This window comes from Trachymyrmex septentrionalis, unplaced genomic scaffold, assembly GCF_001594115.1.
Source record: "Trachymyrmex septentrionalis isolate Tsep2-gDNA-1 unplaced genomic scaffold, Tsep1.0 scaffold114, whole genome shotgun sequence".
In the NCBI taxonomy this organism is placed as follows: Eukaryota; Metazoa; Arthropoda; class Insecta; order Hymenoptera; family Formicidae; genus Trachymyrmex; species Trachymyrmex septentrionalis.
Genome location: NW_017304269.1, coordinates 1,314,452 through 1,336,469, shown reverse-complemented (window position 1 = coordinate 1,336,469; position 22,018 = coordinate 1,314,452). Strand labels below are relative to the sequence as shown.

At 31.6% G+C, this 22,018-nt stretch overlaps 1 protein-coding gene across 1 annotated transcript in view; it reads right to left on the bottom strand.

Moving 5' to 3' along the window:
- Positions 1–22,018, bottom strand: part of LOC108753382 (transcription factor Sox-19b) — a 32,205-nt gene that overhangs the window by 3,751 nt on the left and 6,436 nt on the right. Inside the window, exons 2-3 of the mRNA XM_018494919.1 lie at positions 11,976–12,170; positions 3,634–3,794 (exon numbers count right to left, since the gene is read on the bottom strand). Coding sequence (XP_018350421.1) covers positions 3,634–3,794; positions 11,976–12,170 — 356 coding nt within the window. The remainder of the gene's footprint in view (positions 1–3,633; positions 3,795–11,975; positions 12,171–22,018) is intronic.

Below are 22,018 nucleotides of genomic sequence, written 5' to 3'. Positions count from 1 at the left end.
CCCCCCCCTCTCTCTCTCTCTCTATATATATATATATATATATACACATATATTATACATGAATATAATTTTAAAAAATTCTTATACTTTAATTTTTATTATCTTAAATTTGTCTTTTATATTACCGTCTAACAATAAGCAGTTGAGGGTTGAGCGAATATGTCCGAAAATGCTTAATAAGGTGATTTGTTTTATGCATTAGACTATACTAGAATTCTCTTTCTCCAATTCTTTTCTCCAATTCTTTTTTCGTCTTTCGATCAATATCAATCAATCGACCAATGTCAACCAATCGATCGATATCAACCATATCAACCAATATCAACCACATAAATATCTCATTTTAATTTCCAAAAGTGTGCTATCGACCAATATCAACCATACCAACCAATCGATCAATATCAACTATATCAACCAATCGACAATATCAATCATATCGACCAATATCAACCAATATCATAAATATCTCACTTTAATTTCCAAAAGTGTGCTATTTCAACCATAGAAAAACCAATATAATAATATTCTGTTCCTTTCTCTGGTAATGTTTTTCTTCAATATATTAGGTGTAGTAAAAAGTCATCGCGTATTTTTAAAAGACATCTATCAGTAAAAACCGCAATTACTTTCTTACCAACAATATAAATATATCTTGATAGAGTAAAGTTTCAGCTTTAAAAATCTCTTTTTTAAATTATACGATACGACAATTTTTAATGGAGTTATGAGCAATTAAAGTCAAAATAATTCTTTTATTTAATCCGCGATAACTCAGTAATCAAAAGTCGTAGGAATATTAAAAAAAAAACGATTTTGTAGGGAAAGTATCAAGCTTTCACGATATGTAATCGAAAATTTTCTCAAATTCGTTTTGGACACGTTACAAATCCACAAAGTGAGAAAAAAATTTTTTGTCTTTTTCAGCTCGTAGTTTTTGGTATGTAAAAATTATCAAACTCATATAAACTTAAAAAATGTAGTAAGCTTTTAAAAGTAGAGATTTCAAGCTTTAAAATCCTTTTTTTAAATTTGAATTTCATTCTACACCTAATATTACTAAAAAACAGAAGGAACAAACTTTAGAGCAAAGTATCCAAGTCAAAAAGTCCTTTACCATTTTGTAATTTTCACAATCGTTAATATAAATTACTAAATATTAGTAATAATTACTATAATATCACTGTGCTCCTCTTGATAAAGTGAACAACAAGATTCACGAAACGTTGGCGTTAGTAATAAATACACGGCGATAACCCGCAAACTTATATATTTCTTTCTCTCTCTCTCTCTCTCTCTCTCTCTCTTTCTTTTTCTCTTTCTCTAGCATATTATAGAGTGCATTAATAAGAAAGATTTTTCTTTACAATGACTTCTAATTATTTGATTTTTGAGAACTAAAATAATTCTTTCTTCCTCAAGATTTTGCGATCAGATATTTTCGCGATGCTAATAAGCCACAGAGAAAGGAAGAGCTCGAACTCGGCCGGACGAAGATAACGCTGGAATTCTTCGAGCGTGCCGCTCGCCGCCGATGTTCGCCAATAATGGTCGCTTGTATCGCGCCGGTGCCTCGTTCCAGACGCGTCGGCCATTCAGCCGTTGAATGCAGAAATAACTAGCTATCTGTTTGTCTCCCGTAGCCAGCTGCGGAAATTCATACACAGACCACGGTCTCCGGTTTCTGTTTGCGAAGCCACCCGGGGGCTCCTTTGTTACGACAGCGAATGCAACGTACCTACACTCATCCTCTTCTCTCGTTACATATCTTCCGCGTTTCCACCCTCATCCTTCCTTCTCCTTTTTGAATTCTCTTTATACGCGCGCGAGCAATTCTCTTTTTCTCATCTTTTTGCTGTATTTACGCGACCAGCGATCTGTCTCGCGAACTCGATACGTCCAGTCGCCAATTGTCTTCAAGATAAATGGATTTGTGATTGTCGTGACTTTGTCGTATTGGGTAAAATGTCAGGTTAATGTCTGCTAAAATGTCTGACATGTTGAAATTTGTACAATGCAATTGTATTTGATGTAGAAATTCGGCGCGCGGTTTAAATGATAACAAATATGGTATATATATATATACTATATATGTGTATGTATATAGATACTTGCGAATTATTTGAATGTGTGTGTGTGTGTGTGTGTGTATAAGTAAACGAAATGGTAAATCAAGATTGAAATCTTGAGGTCAGTTTCTCGGCATCTGCCACATGTACATTATTATATAGTATTATATAAATTCACATGAAATTATTTAAGCTTTGATTGTTATGAATCATTATTTCCTATTTGCTATTGGTGATGTAGAAATATTTCGATGAAAAAATTAGCGACGATTTATCATTCAGATCAAAAGTAATTTCGCACATAAAAATATAAAAATAAATAATATTTTTTTATCTATGCTCTAATCGAAATGTATGGAAATTATTATAAAATAATGACAAAAATTTCAGTTTTTTTTTTAAATACAGGTAGGTACTTTAAGTATTCAAGATGATTTGTGTAAAGTCACATTGTGATGCAGAAATTAGTTGTTCATAAATAAAATATCTATTTGTTCTAAATATTTGTAATCAGTGAATCACAATAAAATTTTGCATAAGTTATTATATTTTGAATATTTAAAGTATTTACATAAAAACATAAAAATTTTTGTTACTATTTTATAAATTTTAATTCGTAACAAAAAAAAAAATAATAAATAAATAAATTATAAAAAGAAACATACCTGACAGTGGTCTGCACAAAAAAAATTTCTTCATTTGTCACTATCTCTATGTATAAAATGAAAATCATAAACTTAATTAAGAAAACATTCAAATTTTGGCCAATAAAAGACAGTACAAAAAAAGATTACACTAAAAATGTATCAGTACAGTAAAAAATGACTTTAAACTGGACTAGATGTTTCTTATGGTTTTTTAAATGCTAAATTAAAATTGCCATAACCCAATAAATTTCAGCACGTCAGGTGTCTAAGATAATAGAGAATGACTTTTTAAAAATATTTTTTCATTTTTTTATAAAGAAGATTATTTTCTGCATTTTTGATCAGATATTTCATTGTGATAAAAAATTTTGATTTAGTTCTTTTTGCAGAAAAAACAAAAATTATTAGTAGGTCTTGCATCTCTATCAGATTGAGTGACATATATTTTATCGAGCAATCCGTTTTAGCGTTTGATTAGTGATTATATATATAGTATATATATATATATATATTCTTAGTCTTCTAATCCACTGAAGATAGTTTAATGTTTAGACAATATTTGTAATTTTAATATATTTGTTTTAATTGCACTTATGCCTTATTATTATGCCTCGCTCATTATTCTTTTTTATTGCTTATTTAATTTTTTATTTCTCAAAATCATTTAAATTTAAAATATTTTATATAATTTCTATTTTAGATTTATTAATTTTTTCATTCAATAAAAATTGTTCATTAAAAATATGATGTTATAAAAACAACTTTCAAATTATATAGTTTGTTTAAAAAGTATATAATGTCTATATATACATTTGTTATTCCTTTTTAATTGGTACCTATATCTTTTTTTTACGGGTAGAAGCAGTGTAGCATTGACATGCAGCGTACACGTTGATCACACGAAAGAATTATTGACTTACCGGTGGAGTTGACCCGAGACTAGACATGAGACCAGATGCAGCGGATTGTTGTGCAGCCGCTGCTGCGGCTGCAGCCATGCTAGCCGCCGAGAGCGAGCCGTAAGCCGCGGCGGGGGTGTAATAGGAGCCCATTGCAGCTTGACCCATGCTACCGGCCATTCCTGTAAAATAATCACAATGTACATGAATAAGATGCTGGTGACGACTTTGGCCTAACTTGAATGTTAATTACCTCCTATATGTTTGTATATAGGGTTCTAAAATAGTGTTGAACGTATGACGTTAATTAGACATGATTTATAGCATCTGCTGATTTTGATTTATCTTTTTGATTTCACTTACAAAATTTCGAGGTTAGACTTCGATGAATCAACCTCAACACGTGAGTCCTCTTGGTTTGTAGACATTTACATATTTGCTGGGTTGTATTATCTCCATTGTTTCGATTCCTGTACCAGATTACGTAATTTTGAATTTCCACGCCGGACGAAAGCGCGAGAGAAACGGAGTCTGATTACTAAGACTAAATATTTTACGCGCGTCGTGACCGTCTCTGTCGTAATTCGTCGCATAATAATTCAAACGCAAACACAAAAGATTCCGCGGCACTATGTCATTTTCTCAGCTCAGCGCATCTAGCTCTTCGTGTTTCGAAACTCGCCGACTCAAACGGTTACGTAGTCTTTCACGAGACTCGAATAAAGAATAGATAAGAATAGATAAAGGAGTACACGTTGTATGGACAGCGATACACGTAAGCGATGAATTGTTTTTTTTTTTAATAATATTATATTTTTAAATATCTTATCTTTTGTTTGCTGTCACTTGTTGAAATTTCTTTTTTAACTGGTGATTAACACTTGACTGTTATGTTATCCATATCTGGATGATACGTAAGTTTTCATAAGAATCTTGTCATCCATTTATGGTTTTACCAAGGGGGAAGCCACTCTTTATGGAGAATTCGATGGGGTAATCACTCTTGAATTCCGAGGTACAACCCGTCAGAAGTCCAATGAATTCCTCGAAATTCGATGAAATCCGATGTAGTCCGCTAAAGTCCGATACAGTTTGGTAAATTTTGGTAAAGTCTGATGTAGTCCGGTAAAGTTTAGTGTACACACACACACACACACACACACACACACACACACACACACACACACACACACACAAGTCATCAGAAGTTCGTTTAATTTCTTGAAGTCCAATGAAGTCCGGAAAAGTCTGATGAAATCCAATAAAGTCCGATGAATTCGATAGGATCACTCTTGAATTCCGATGTATAACTCAGAAATCTGATGAATTCCTCAAAATTGAAGACTTTTATGAAATCCGGCAAAATCCGGCGAAGTTCACGAAATCCATAACGGTCCGTGAAGTTTTTGAAGTCAAAAGTTCGGGTAAACATCTATTTTTTTTTAGCGATTTTTCCCTCGGGTTTTACTCTTATTTAATTAGTTAAGAATGATATTATTATCTCTTTCTCTTTTTTCCTCCTTCCCTCTCTTTGTGAAAGAATAAACGAATGAAAGAAAATTTGATGTAGTCCGGAAAGAATATTCATCGTTCGATTATATTTCTTAAGGATTTTAAAGAAACTTCGTTTTCAATTTTAGTGCATGTGTATTTTCGATCGACTTGATATCTTGGAGGTGCGGAAGTCAAGCGATGGAAGGATGAAGAGCGCACAGAATAAATCCTTGAATAATTCCCTTCGGCGCGGTAGGGCTGTATTTTGCGTGTTCGCTCGAGGATTCATTGAATACAGACACGCGAGCGAATAAACATGTCGCTGGTTCATTATTTATCGAATTGTCTTAAGCTACTGCGACGTTATGCGAAAGTCCGCGGCTCACCGGTCACGCCTGAGGGCTGAGAGCACGTAACTTTGCGGATAACTCGCGATCGTAAATCCGTCATCCATTAAATAATTAGCTCCGAAACGTATCCGACCGATGATAAATTGTGAAATTTCGAGAACACATTTTTTTCCACTAATTCTTTCTTTGCAACTTCTTTTCCGCAAACTATTAATTTGTTTCAAAAAGTTTTATATCTTAAAAATTTGATTTTTTTTCTGACAATAATCTAATTTATACTATTATTTCTTTATCTTATTAATTTCCTTGATAAAAATAAGACGTAAAGCGAGTGTCAATAAAGCGTTAATTGGAGTGTAAAAGAAGTGTAAGGGAATAACAGAAATGTAAATAAAACTCGTAAGAAGCAAAAATTGGAACATGGAATGTAAAGGAAGCGTCAACTAAATGTTAAAGAAACATAAATAAAAGTATAGATAAGTTCTTCGACTTGAAATTTTATTACAGTTTTTATGAAAAAAATTCTTGAGTTTAATGAATAGAGAAAAAAGGAATAAAATCTTGGAAAAATTGTAAACTTTTAAAAAATTCAATATTAAAAGTTAAACATTACAGAATTGTTGTTCAGGTATGATACTTTGAAAAAAAATTAGTTTGTAAGTTGGTTTTGGATAAAGAATATTTGCATATTGAATGTAGGGAATTGAAAAAATAGAGATTTTTTTATGAACATTGTAAAAGAAAATTGAGTTTTAAAGAGTTAAAATAATTTTGTGGTTCACACCCAATGTGTTACGAAGGGTTAATATTCTCTTTGCAAACTGACATATCATTATTCTAACATCTCATTATATTCACATCGTATTGTAACAAATCGTTAATTTAATTTCAATGAAGTTAACGATGATTTACCGATCACATATTCATGCATTGATTAGTATTAGGTATCTAAGTTAACTTATTTATTGTATTTTGTAATTTTTATTTATTATTATGTAATGTAAATAATTATATTTATGCACTGAAGAAGACCAATACCAAGAGTTGAAACGTCTATACTTTTAATTTAATACATACTTTACATTACGATTTATTTATTCTAATATCTTAATAAATAACAATAAATAAAAGGCAAAGTAAGAGTCAAACACATTTCTTTAAAAAAGTCACATAATTAAAAGAATAAATTACAAATAGAGAAAAGTAAAATTGAAAAAATATATAATAAAATAAAAACTCAGTTTAAATACAAATAAATTACAAGTTTCGGCTACCGGATTGAACCCTCTTCAGACATTAACTTATCGAAAAAATTCGCAATACAAAATTAATTATCGGAAATGTTCGCATATTTACTATATTCACAGTTCGGGTGAGTCTTGATGTAGAACTCGACATTATTCACATACGATTGAATAGTCAAATGTGTTTCATATCTCTTGGAAAAATTCTAGTTGATAAAAAAGATAAAAAGACTTCTTACGAAAAAATAAACGCAACTAAATTAACATACTGGAAATAAGTAATTAAAATTCACCAAAAATCATGTGTAAATTATTCAAACAAGTATGTTCATATAAGTATGAAAAACCATTAGAAAATATAATGTTAAGTGGAATGCAGATGTGTAAGACGGACATTGTGTATCGATTATTATGTACGCTCGCTGATACGGATCACCACGGAGTGATCACCAAGAGACGGACTAACAGAGACGGACATCGAAAAGTCAAACCTTATTTACAATAGGTATATATGCCTTATGAAGACCTTCAGTGCCAGTAGTTCTAAATTTAAACTATTTTTCTGCTTCTTAATATTGAGCATCTCAGAAATTAAGCCTTTCCTATAGTAAGGCTCTTCATCTAAAATTTTAATCCATTTTTCCTTATTTTCCTTATTTTATCCCATTGGAAATCATGATCATATTGTGCTCCGTTATCACAGAACGGACAGAAGTGTTATGTAATATGATTACGATGTTCTGTAATTCTGGTTTTCAATTGTCTGCTCGTCTGTCCAACGTACGACGCATCGCAATTATTACATGATATCTTATAACTACATTTCTCTTAGATGTATGGGGACAGATATTCTTTTGTACTTTAATATATTTATCCATTTTATTAGGACTATGAAAAGATACCCTGATGTCGTTTCTATTGAACCGTTTAAATTTTTCTGTATGAAGAGGAATAAATGGTACCGTAAACCAAGATGCAGATTCATTCGCACAGACATTGTCAACCAAATCTTTATGTACTATGTGTCTTATTTTTAAGTAAATTTTTTATACGTTGAACTATGTCAAAAATAAAAGTTAATGGATAGTCATTATCTAGTAAAACGTTAATAATAAATATCAAATTTTTTGTATGAAACATAAAGTCAGAAAGTAAAAAAGTTCTGTCAACTAAAAAAAAATTGTACCTTTCTTTTGTGCAATATGATGATTTGAGTTGAAATTTAAAAACCTTCTTGAAAAGGTTTCGATGAAACAATAATTCTGAGAGGACAACTCCGGTTTGTGAATCTTCGGAATCCATAGACTCTCGGAAGTAATCCGTCACTGCAATATAACGTTTTGTACTTGATATAATCTTTCACACAAAAGGTATCTTTCCTTGATTTTATCGATTCATTTGATGCATCATCGATTCACCAATTCATCATATTCATCATCTTATCACCGATTCATCATCTTATTCGTCGATTCATTATTTTTATCATCTTATCATCGATTCATGTGCTTCTCTAATGAGCCTTAATTTCAATAATATTTAATTTATATATTTTACATACATTATGCATGAATAACTATAACTATCAGCTCACATTAGCTTTTCTTTATTTTAATTTTTTTTGTGAAAACATAAAATAATAACTAAAAAATTAAATAAAATTTATTACAGTTACACACATAATGATAATAAAATAATTTTTGATGGTTATATCAAATATGATTTATATCTTTAATTTGAAAAAAATTTCCGTAAAAAACTTAAGTAAATAGTAAAATTTTATAAATTTTTAAAAATATGTGTATCTTAAAACTGCGTGTCATTTTATATATTCTCCGTTTAGGAATATCTAAACTATGCAGGAATTTCAATCCGAACTTGAATAGAAACTTGTGAGGAAGGAATATCTAAAAAAAAGAGGAGATGATCGAAACACGAAAGAGATATAAACGAAGGACAAGAGAGTCTCCACATGTCCGATAAATTGGAGATTACCGATCGCTACTTTTAGTCGCGAGAATGCGTGGGTGTCAGGATAAATTCCGGCCTTAATCGCGATATCACTAGTGTCGGAATTAATAATTTCTCAAACGGAAAGGCGCTCGCGAAGGATATCCGTAAACTCGCCTACGCGGGCACGAATTACATGACGACGATAAATTACGTTATGTGGATACTGGTGCGTAATATAATGTGGCATGAATATTCGAACGCCATCGTTTCCACGCTGGATGTACAATAGCGGTAAGGAAACCGTGGTAATAAAAGTATTCCATTACTTTGCACAATAGATATTGCTTTCATCGTATATATAATAGGATGTTTCCCTAGGTTTATGCAGAAGCGTATTTATTAATGAATTTTATCATTTACTTGAATTGCTTGACTTGTCTGGTTTTTGCATTTTTTCAGTAATACTTTTTTTCAGTAAGTACTAAGCCTTTATGATTTTGAAATAAAACTTACGTAGGAAAAATAGTTTAAAGTGAGATAAATAATTTAAATATCTAGCTGTGAAAATCGTGAACTAATAAAAATGTTTTAACATAAATAAGAGAAGAATGCCATTTCAAAGTTTGTTTTCTCTTTGTAGTCCATATGTGAATATACATATATGTAAATATTTCAATTATAATTGAGATCTTGCGATAACTTGCAATAACGAGAATTGTACGGTTATCACTATCATGAACAAATTAATCAAAACGAATAAATCTCTCTCTGAAACACGGAGTACAATTATTACGAAATAATTGTCCTATAGCAATGAATAAAATAATTTCATTTGTAGATTTCATTCTTTTCTCCGTTGTATAATCTTTATCTTTAATATTAAACTATTCTTTTGAAATTAAACTTTACATTTTCATGAAGTTTACCGATCATATATTCATGCATTAATTAGTATTAGATATCTGATTAGTATTAGGTATCTAATTGTAACTTATTTATTATATTTTGTAATTTTTATTTATTATTGCACATAATGTAAATAATTATATTTATGCATTGAAGAGGATTCAATCATATCAAGGATTGAAACATCTGTACTTTTAATTTAATACACATACATTATATACGAACAATTATAGTAAGAATTATAGAATTATAGAAGAAACAACAGCCCGAGTTTATTAAGAAATATGTTTTTGAATATAAACATAAATTTTTTGAAACATTTTGTTTTGTAACATATTACATAGAAGCAACAGCAATTAAGTCGAAATGAATGATTACTCATGGAATGATTTTTAGCGCAATGAAATCAAAATACTCATGAAAATAATTCTTATTGTATTTAAAGAAATAAATAAAGACTGATAATATTATATTGTACATAAAATGAATAAAAAGATTTTTTTTATTATCTTCGGAAGCAGATTATTGAGCTAATATAAATACTGGAGTTTAAATTAATAAAATATTAATTGCAAGTTATTAATTAATTATTGATAGTTAAAAGTTGCATTTTCAGCTGCAGCATGAATCAAGGGAGTATTATAAGACGAAGTAAATTATCGACATGCTGTTCGATGCATTGTTCGATGACAATTCAAGTCGTTTGTGTGACTTGAATTGTCTAAAAACTCACAAAATATATATCAGACTAATGGTTTATCTGACAACCGCGAAGTCCGTTTATTTATTTTATTCGGGATATAATTTAATTATATATGATAATGAAAACGTGATATTACCAGTGATATAATTTGTAAGAGATGCTAATCAACGACGACTATAACAGTCCGATTTAAACAATTAATTAATATTTTAACGCCACACAGTGAGCTGCCTTAAATAATTACAATGTAGCGTATGGTCTAACTACAAATTGGACTACTAATTCAAACGTGGCAATATTTATAAAATATCTTGTATAAATACTCGTTACTTTTAACAATGCAATTATCCATACACTTTCGGACGACAAATAAATAAGTGGATGGCGAGATTGTTTATATGAAAAACACGCGCGTATTATCACGTAATGCAGGCGTAACCCGTTTGTATGCGATCCTTTGTCACGGTGTCACAGAAAGATTGCAATTATTAAATTACAAATCATCGTGTTCACCACGCATAATGCGTTCGCGCCTCCATCCTGTATTAATTAAACAAATTGGTAACCGTGTGTTTTCTGTGTTCTTCCACCGCTTTTACACGCGAGCTCGTTTCCATTATGTCCGCCCAATTGTTACAATAAACTAACCAGACATGACGTCAGTATAGTCGCAAATGTTCACCACGAGTGTTTACACAACTGTAGGAAGTACAATATTTGCAACAACACTTTCATATGCCACTTCGCTGCACTGCGATCCAACAAAGTGGCTTCTATCAACTACAAAGAGATACATATAGATACTAAAAAAAAAGACAAAATAATAATTTTTTGCATAAAAAATACATTATGTAAAAAATACATTGTCAATTGAAATAAGATGTTAAATTAAACATACATTTACAAATTAATACATTTTCCCATTATAAACTCATTTTCGACTGTAATGAGAAAATGTTAAAAAAAAGTTCGTGCTCTATTTCATATATTTTTGGCAATATGGTACTTAAGGCAAACCATGAATTAAATCAGTTTTGATAAGAAAGTTAAAGATAAAAGTCGTTGAAAACGAGGTTTTTAGTAATTAGTTCAAACCAAAAGAAGTGCTAATTTTAAGAGATAATATGTCACATTTCGACATTTTTAATAAAGTTTCTCCAATAATTATTTACAAGTTTTTTTTTTATAGCAATACTGAGACTTAATTAATTAGTGTTATTGAAATAAATTTAGTGTGTTTTTCTTGTATCAATGTTATAAACAATAGTTTTGTTTAAAATAATAAAAAGGGTGATGACTAAAACGATACTGAGACGAGATTTGAGTCTCGTCTTGTCTCGACGAGAACGAACTAACTTCCAACGTAGATTAGACATGGTTACACTTTAATTATATTACATATTAAACTTAGTTTCCGCGGCTTACATTTATGGATTGCTTCAAAAGACCAATCGTTTTATCGTCAGGGAATCCACTTATTGCCAGCTAGCAAGGGCAATACTTTGATCGATTTGATTTTTTACTTTTGATATCAAGATAAATGAGTTTTTTAAGCAAAAAAAAATCGCGGAAACTAAGTTTAGTACCTAATAATAATTTTAGTACCTAATAATATCTCAGAAAGTAATATAAAAATTTGTTATTTGATTGTTAAAATAAAGTTTAATCTGATCTATTCGCAATCTGTATAATAAGATTAATATTATAAATAATTACCTGCTCGAAGAGCGTCCATGGGAACACTTGGGTACGGAATACTATAAGGATAGCCTTCTTTTCGCAAAGTTTTGGGTTTCCTTCGCGGTCTATACTTATAATCAGGATGTTCCTTCATGTGTTGTGCACGTAACCTCTTCGCCTGATCGATGAACGGGCGTTTCTCATCCTCTGTAAGGAGCTTCCATTCTGCACCTGTAATAATTTTTGTGTTATGATTTTTATGTGTATATCACGATCAGGAAAGACGCATAACAATTCTATATGTAAACACGTAATGTTCATAATAATTAGATTGTTGTAATATTTAAAACTTATTTCTAATTTTATATGATAAAAAAAAAACATCAAAGATTCTTCTTCTTTTTCTTCTTCTTCTTATCTTAGGTTTCTGGTCTGTGTTGTACTGTCTCATATGCTTGTGGTACGTTGATTATTCAATAATTGCCACAAGCATGTAAGACCTACAGTTTTACCGGTTCCGGATTTTTCGATTGCTGTAGGCAGAAAGTATTTCTCTCAGGGAGGACTCTAGTGTCAAAGACACTCTCGGGAGGTTGTCGGTCTTCTCCGAGAGGAGACATAAACGTAAATATTTTGCTTCTTGCCAGGATCAAAGTCAGGTCTGACATGACAAACCAGTCACCTCTGACATGACAAACCAGAGTTCAATTAATTAAATGAGCTCAATTTCTGGGCAATGATTGATCGAGATCACTGAACCTTCACTATTATACAATAGATCACCTTTCTTTCCACATTATGTCCGTATCTATTTAGGATTAAGTAGATAGTTAGATCTTTGTTTCGAAGGCATTCCTTTGCTATGGTATCTATTATATGATGAAGCTTCTGATATTAAAAAAAAAATGCGGTATAGAAGCCATGTCAACCAACATTTGCGAAATTGCTTGTAGAAAGTCAAAGAGAGACACGTGATTCTTTACTGAAATGTAAATATTGATATGCATACATGGAAAAAGCGCATATTTATTTACATATGTAGATGAAACAATCACTCTGCAAACGTAATTCTGAATTCTTAAGTCTGTTTTTTATTGCTGCACTTTCTGAACTGGTACACACAGTGCAATAAGTTGAAGTGAAACAAATATACGTTTATTTCATTTCAGCTTATTGCACCGGTTCAGAATGCAGTAATAAAAACAGACCTCTTATTAAATAATTAATTAATTAGATAATTTGTTTAATTTTACGAGTTTTTTTCTGGTAACCGTATTCAGTATATAATTAATAGTAAACAATAATTAACATGTTTGCAAGTCAATATTTGAGAACCGATTCTAGCAATTTGAATGATAAATATTTAAGAAAAGAGAGATCATTTATGGTACGCATATTAAGAATACTGAGAAAGTTGGCACTTTGTATGTATTACCAGTTATGTACCAGTTGACGAAAAATCGCTTCTACCTTAAGAAAAGGAAGCAAATGAGAAAATTTAAGCATCTTAATGCAAGTAAACTTTAATATAATGCAGATTAATGATACAATAGTATAAAGAATGTTACAATAATATCGGTCCAAGTTAACTAAATTTGCATTATTGTAACATTATCTTTATGTCATTATATCATTATGCATTATCTTAAGTTTATTTATATTAGAACACCTAAATTTTCTCGTTTACCTTCCTTTTTATGATTAGACGCGATTTCATTTTTCATCAACTGATAAAATAATACAAAGTGTTAATTTTCTCGGCATTTAATGCATCGCTATAAACTTGAATTCTTCTTGAATATTTATTATTTAAATTTCTAAAATTGATTCTCAAATATTGATACTTTCGAGCATATATTAATTACCGTTTATAATTAATTATAATATAACAGATATAATTGTGAGAAACAAATTCAGTAGCAAGTTTAAAATTATCATTATACGATTAATTATTGCTTTTCCGGTATTGCATTTCACACGTTCACACACCATTGCGATTCGCGTTCAAACGCTTTTGGGATTTCACGGCGGGCCTCAGGGACGGGAGGGATGGAAGGGATAAATCGCGAATCGTTTTTAACCCTTTCGCCATTCTCTGCGTCTCCCTCCACTATGCTAGCGGGCTGATTGTTTTGCACAGAATTAATTACCACTTGTTGTCGGCCGCCGAGGTGCGCACAAAGCGCGAAGCCCCGGTTCTGGTATTCTGGAAGCGGAACCCGTTGGTAGCGAGGTGCGATACCTACCCCGACGCCGAGGCTGATGCAACGGCGGTACAATGCGCCCGGGATTTGCACTGCGACGCTGCCAACAATGGCCGCCACGGTGAGACGTCGGCGTCGCGACGCTACGAAGCTCATAGCTGTTTACTGGAGACCGATTTTGTTGAGAAATTCGGTAGCAAAAGGATTGCTATAAAAAGATCGAATACGGAATCCAGAATATCTGGTTTGCGTTTCTTTAAATTTACACCTTTAGAATGATTTTTTTCTTAGAAAGACCTCTTAAGAAATGTCCAAGTCTTGTTAAAAGAAAGTTTGAAAACATAAATTACACGAGAAGCGCCGATGTTGATTATCTTGGAAATAGGAATCCACGAAGAAAATTTGTTGTTATTGTTGTCAAACGAAATGGCTCAATTCGAGGTTTTAATTCGGGATTTGTTCAGGATGAACCGGTCGTGAAGTTGTCAAGAGTGCGACTTTTTCGTACTCTCCAAGTTTCGCATGAGGACTTTAATATCTTTCCTTTCATGTAGCTTTGGTCAGGATTACCGGACACGAATAAAAAAGTTGCCGGAAGAAAGGAAAGAAAGCGAAGTAATATTCCGAACGACCGAATACAAAGTTTCGTTCGGATAAGATAAAAATTTTCGATATAGAAAAATAGGGAAAGAAATAAATAATCAAATTTAAATGAAATTTTTTTAAATAATTTGAATAATTTAAATAAGTAGAGAGACTAAACTTCTTAGAAATTAGCGAATTACCATCATTTTCAAACAATCATTTTGTGAAACTAAAAGATTGAAAAAAGAGGAAAATAAAAGAGGAGAGGAGAAAAGCAATAGAGAGAAATTGATAAGAGCGCAGGGTGCCGAGGATTCACAGCGAACCCCACAAATCCCTTGCTCCTGCTGTTGTTGTTACTGCCTGCTAACAACAACAGAGCACGTCGGCTGTTGGACAATACGGATACGTGGTAGCGCACAATGAACTCTGAAGAAAGGTATCGGCAAGCACTGGATGAGAATCCGACGTTGTGTCTTTCGAGACAATAGCGAACTGATAACACAGCCCATGCCGGGATCGAACTACTATTCTTAATAAATAAAACCTCTTGAAACGTATATTTTCTCCTTAGAATTCCTTAGATATTCGGCGTTTCTTTATCTCGCTTGATTATGATGTCATCTGTATTGGTAGAGTAAAATGCGAAACTTTACTGTAATATTTTTGATATTATTAAGTGATATTTTTGTCCAATTTATAATGTAAACATAATCTTTTCAAATATATGTAGAAAGATAGTCATTTCCTAGTAAAAACATGTCCGTTATTTCAGAAGTAGCGACCCGAGTTGATGATTCATAGGTCGCGTAGATTTGTGTACAGAATCAAAAAGCCGAAGCGACTTCCGGTCGCGCGAAGGGGGTAGCCCTGCTCTCTATTTATATTATGGCTTATCCAATCGATACACGTTTTCCCGTCTGAAAGACAGGTGGCACGGTCGAACAAGAGAGGGGCGGGGTGGGATAGGCGGCGGGGGTGACGGGGTATTCGACGTATTTGTTTAGAACAAAGACTTCTCAGCACTGATGGTATTAGTAAGTTGGCATTCGCGGGCAATACTCCTTCAGCCTCTCTTTCCTTCTTTCTGCTGCCGACGACGACGACGACGACGACAAGGACGAGGAGCGAGCTTAAAGCACAATGGCGCCCGCTTTTCAGTCCTTTCCCCGTGAACAATACCGTTTATTTAACATCGTTTAAAAGTACAAAGCCTGTTAATTAATGGACGGAGGGAGAGGAGGGCGCCGAGGAAAAGATAGAAACGAAGAAGGCAAAGAAGAAAAAGGAAGGAGAGCAGGACATGGCATGGCCGTGACGTCGCCCTCGTTTCTATGACATGACGATAAAAGGATGTGATAAAAAATACGTCGATTGGCTCGTCGATTATGTTTGGAATATTTTATTATATTCTTTTCTGAATCTCGAAGAAATGGTTGAAAATGGAAAGAATTTTGACTTTATTAGTAATTTAACTTAATGTGTCTTGCGTTAATACATCTCGCATTGATTTTGGAGGAAAAAGAATTACGATTTGAAGTATTGAAAATGGAAGATGAAGGGGTGGCGATGCAGCTAGTGACGATTGCACCGCCGATCGATCGGTCTCTCCCTCCAACCCTTCCCGGACTTGTCCCCGACGATGAAACGTGGAAATTGGAAAACGTTTCCTGCATTTCCTGTTAGCGCGGGGGCTCGGCGACTTGGAGCACCGAAATCGATCTTGCGTTGTCAGGATTACGTGAGAAAATACGTTCGATGTATTAAAAATACGCCGCCGAATAAAACATTATTACAGGCAATAAATAATGTTTTATTCTACTAATTAATAGCCGTCATCATTAAAATGATGTGTGTGTGTGTGTGTGTGTGTGTGTGTGTGTGTGTGTGTGTGTATGATTAAAAGAATATTTATTTAATTCTGTGAGAGAGAAACATAGAGGCGGAGAAGGTGATATTATGGCCAATGTAAATATAATGGCCCCTCTCTTAATATCACCGCGAATTCTAGTGATTACTTATGGAATTATTTGTTCAGTAGTTTGCTATTACACCATGACGCTAATAAGTCAATATACATAATAGGCATTTATTATAATGCATTTTTACCTTAAGCATTTTGAAATGTTTTTAAGGCACACATTTCAGCACTTAATATTGCTTATACTTTTTTATTCTTCTTAAACTTAAGCATATTATCACATGAATGTATGTATATTTGAGTGTTTTATTATTTAATATCTATTTAATATTTTATTTGGCTGTATACATTTTGAGTTATGCATAGTTAAATAATACAATAGTATGGCATTTTGCTAATCTGATCCCTTAAACTCATTGATCGCTGACAGTCTCTCTTTTTTATATTGAAATAATTATTTAATAAATAATAATAAATAAAGAGCAAAGTAAGAGTCAAACACATTTTTTCAATAGTTATACAATTAAAGGAATAAATTACAAATAAAAAAAAGAAAATTGAAAAAATATATAATAAAAAAAACTCAGTTTAAATTCAAATATACAAACGTTACAAGTTTCGGCTACCAGATTGAGTCCTCTTCAGACGACATTAACTTATCGCAAAAATCGCTGTACAAAATTAATTATCGAAAATGCCCGCATATTCCTTATAATAAGAGCTCGGGTGAATCTTGATATTACAACTTGACATTATACGGGAATGCCAAAGCTTTGCTTATAAATTTTGTTGTCAAATGAAAAAAAGGTGGAATCTAAAACAAACCGTATCACTCCCAGAAACTCATTCTTATTATTATAATTATTTAATAAAATCAATTATAACTCTACTGTTACTCTTTAATACAGGCCGACGAAATTTAGGGGGCGGTTTTGTGCTTTGGACTTTGAAAGATTTTTCTGTAGGATTTTGATGAGCTGAAAACGACTACGTTATCCGTTTTTTTTCCATCACTCTCCATTTTTTAGATAATCGCAATATAATCGCAGTTTTTTTTGGAAGTAACTTTTTTATTAATTTTTTCGACTAAATAAAAATGATATCAAAGCCTGTTTTTCGGCATTTCATTCAGAAATGTTCTAACAATACTACAAATATTTTTTCGATGCTTATAAAAATGTTTTATGCAAACCGCAAAAATTGAAAAAATTGTAAAAAATCGGAAAAAAATTGACAAATTTTGAAATATAAAACCAAATAATTTGAAAAAAAAAATTAAAAAAAAATATCTAACAATTTATACTTCTAGTTGTATATTTCTAGTTTGAATTTTTTTTTTTTTGAAAAACTAATTTCCGACCATTTATTCAGAAGTTATTGAATTTAAAGCACCAAAGCAACCCACGTGTTACCTATAGTGCGCAATATCTTCTCGAGTTTTGATACATAGCCACCGAATACAGGAGCATGTTGTGTAGTCTTTTTTGGTCACTGATTTCAAAGTGAAGTAAAAACTGTGCAATTAAAAATGGCGAATCCGATACATGAAAATCGATATCTGGTGGTTTTGTAAGTCTCTGATTACTGTAATCACAATTGTTAAATTGAAAATAGCAGATCCAATGGTGAATAGTAAATATACACGGAATGATGATTGTAACACATAAAGAGCCATCAGTGAACAGAAACGTTGAATAATAAAGAATGTAGGCTTAAGAATATGGGAAATTGCCAGAAAATTCAATTTATCCTACATATTTCAGCGAAATTTGTTTCTCGCCTTCTCACTAAAGAACAAAAAATCTTTTCTCTAAGTAGAGATCGGCCAATGCCGACTACTCTGTAATTGGCTCTGCCATGTTGCGAAAGCGGATGTGAGAGAAGCGACATGCTTTGCGATTGGTCGGCTTGCCGATGTCTTACACAGCATGACACGGAGAGTGATATTATTCTCATTTGTACATACCCTCTTTTAAATTATAATTGAATAATACAAAATTTGTAAGAAGAATTTGATAATAAACAGAATTAATTGCGTCAGTATAAATAAATTACTTGTATAAATTCTCAGGTGAATAAATTTAGTTGCTTTCTATTTTTACTAAAACTCCTAGATAATTCTCGTTTATGATGTCATAACTCAGCTGAATGTACGTCCCTTTTTTATTCTGACAAGTCAGGTTCAACTGAGTTTTTGTCTACAATTTGCACAAGCTCGAGACCGTGTGTTTTATTAAGGCCCAGTTTCACACTGAGAGAAAAGTATATTGTATTTGTGACTATAATTGTATGATAAATAATTATGGTTAGAAACATCATTTTTATAGTTATTTTCATCATTTTTATTGCTATAATTTTAGTAACAATAACCTTATACGTATAGTTGTAACATTTTATAGCATAATTTAATATGCAAATATGATTCATGTGTAAGATAACCTAACAATTAATTGAATAAAGACATATTATGATCGTTATGATCATAAGTCAGTGTTCAGATTACTATAATTCATATTGTCAAAACAATTATAAATTTATAGTTGTCCCAAAAAATGACTATAAATTATAATTAAATTATGGTTATTTTAACCATTTTTTTCTCTCAGTGCATAACTTATGGTTAACTCTTAACCGAGGTTCAACTTGTTTCTCATCTCTTTCCAATTCTAGAATTGGAAGGAGATAATGATAATAATTTTATATATATATATATAATGATGTTAAATTTCATTAAATACATTCATTTGTTAACGTGAGATATAATTAAGCTGTTAAAGCGACACAATTAAAAGGAAATCTTATTTCGAGCCCTCTTCGCGTGCCATGTTAATAGCCTTTTCTTACGGCGCGAAACAATGACGCTGTTATTCTTGTTACCGGTGTCGTTTCGTGCCAATTAAAAAGATGCCTCTAAGGCATACGTATTATTTAACATCGTAGCCGACCTAATGAGCACTTTACGAGAGTATATATAATGTTATTTTCTTTTTGTGGTGATAATTTTAATTTACTTTTTCATAATTTTATTATATATAACAATTACATATAGCAAAATATTAGTTTATATTAAAATTTTAAACCCATAAAATGAAATCATTAAGTATTACATCACTATAAGAGGAGAGGATTTCTTTATATTTTGAATATTATTAATTAGAAATGAAATGTATAAATTTAACCATATCAGAGAGATAGTCAAACAGTTTGTAAATGATAGTTTAAGTAATTCGTCTTTTTATTCTATCAAATAATAAAGTATTATTTTTTATAATATCTTCTTTTACACCAGAAGAGAACACGTGATTTCAATCGTCTTTAACATGGTAAATCTATATGATAAATCGAAATGATGAATCGAAAATAAGTTGTACTATGTCGGAGCGTTTTATTGAGTGGACGTTATAAATAACGTTTTTTAAATATGTAAGTTTGATGCCGACGAAAATATCTTTGAAATGAAAAATATGCCAATTTTATCGGCAAAACGTTTGCCAAATGACATGTAATGATTGTATGTCCTGTATGAGAAGCAGAACAATTTTTGGTGAGACAATAAAACGAGGAATTGCAATATGAAAAGAAGATAGAGAAGATGAGGATTTGATGTTAGAAGAAAGTGGAAAATATTAAAATATTTGACATCTGTGTAAGAAAAGACAGCAAGAAAGATGTAAAGAATATGAATATGACATGGTCATCATAACAGATGTCTGAGGTGTTGGGGGAAAAAGTTCGATGTTAGAGTACCCGAGGCACCTCGGGTAAAGAGTAACATTGGAACGGAGAAGAAATACATAAACAACATAGACGAAGCAGAATGTGCTAATGAATTTTAAGCCATCCAGAATACATACTATGAAGCTATGTGGCTGTGTTAACAAACGCCATAAGAAAAACGAAGATATGAATATTGAATGCGTTGAATAAGCAATTATTTTTTGGTTAAGAATAGGAATATATACTATATCAGCATAATAGAGAAATAACAAGAGATTAAGAAATGAGAAGTTTTTGAAAGGTAATGAGAATATGAAAAGGATAGAGAAGACAAAATATTTTGACAATATGACATAAATGAAAAGACTAAGAGGTGTAAACCAAGGAATTTAGTGAAGGATGAACGAGAAATAGGCACAGAGTTAAGAAAAATATCAAAGAATTTCAGACAAGATGAACAGTATAAAGGAGCTAATAACATAATATATGACTATGAAGGCGATTTAATTCCATAATTTTAGCAAGTTTTTCGCGATTTTCTACTCAATTACCGATAGTAGCATCGAGATTAAATAATTTATCATTCAGCGCATCATATTCTTTTTCTTCGAATTTATCTTTACAAAGTCGAAATCCACAGGACAATAATAGTAATACTTGTAGTACTTGGATTATTAAGGTGATTTGATTCAGTAATTTCGCGCAAATCCAGGCAGTACAATTAAGAAAATAAGGATACAATTAATAAAATAAGATAAAAAAACCGTCAAGAGCTGACATAAAATATTGCTGCGATATCTGACTTATTGAATATTACAATTTATTAAACATTTTGATCCACAGATTAGGGTCCTCTTCAGTAATTAAAAATAAAACAACGAAAAAGATTTTACATTAAAATGAGTAACGAATCATATAACTTAGTCAATGAATAATATACGAGTACAACATAACATACCAAATTGTCGAATTATGTATAACATGTGCATAACATTACATGTTGTATTGATTATAATATCATGTCATATTAAGATAGTCCACATGATGTCCATTAAGTTTCTAAATTTTCTGAAGTAATTAAAATAATACAATGATTTTACAATTTAAAATTGGAAACAAAATACAATTTAAAATAGGACTTTACAAATAAAGAAACATTTTTTTTATTATAATTACTTACTGTAAATCATGTATGGACATATCCGTGATGTTATTAGTACTCTTATTATTAATGAAATGCACAATACATGGAATAATTCAAAACTTCTTGTCTTTATTCGCTCATAACTAGCGGTGTCTTGAAATGTTAAGTGCATACATATAAACAAAAACTCTAGAGTTTTCGATTGCACTCCTGTTTCTCCTTAATCTTTTCCAACCCTTTTCGTGTGAAGTTAGTCGCAGAATTCTCATAGGAAACGGATTTCGAGTATAAGTCTCGAAGTGGAGTGGAGAATTCCGTCTTTGTAACAGAAAGAGCCAGTGGGTGGTTCAAAGTAATAGTGATGGAAAGCTTTTAAGAGAGCGGGAGCTTTAAACTTGCTCTGGAACGATCATTTTTAATCACGTGCACACGACCGTGTGAAGGGGAATGCCGTTTTGTGTTATATATATATTACATATATATACATGTATATATATATGTACATATA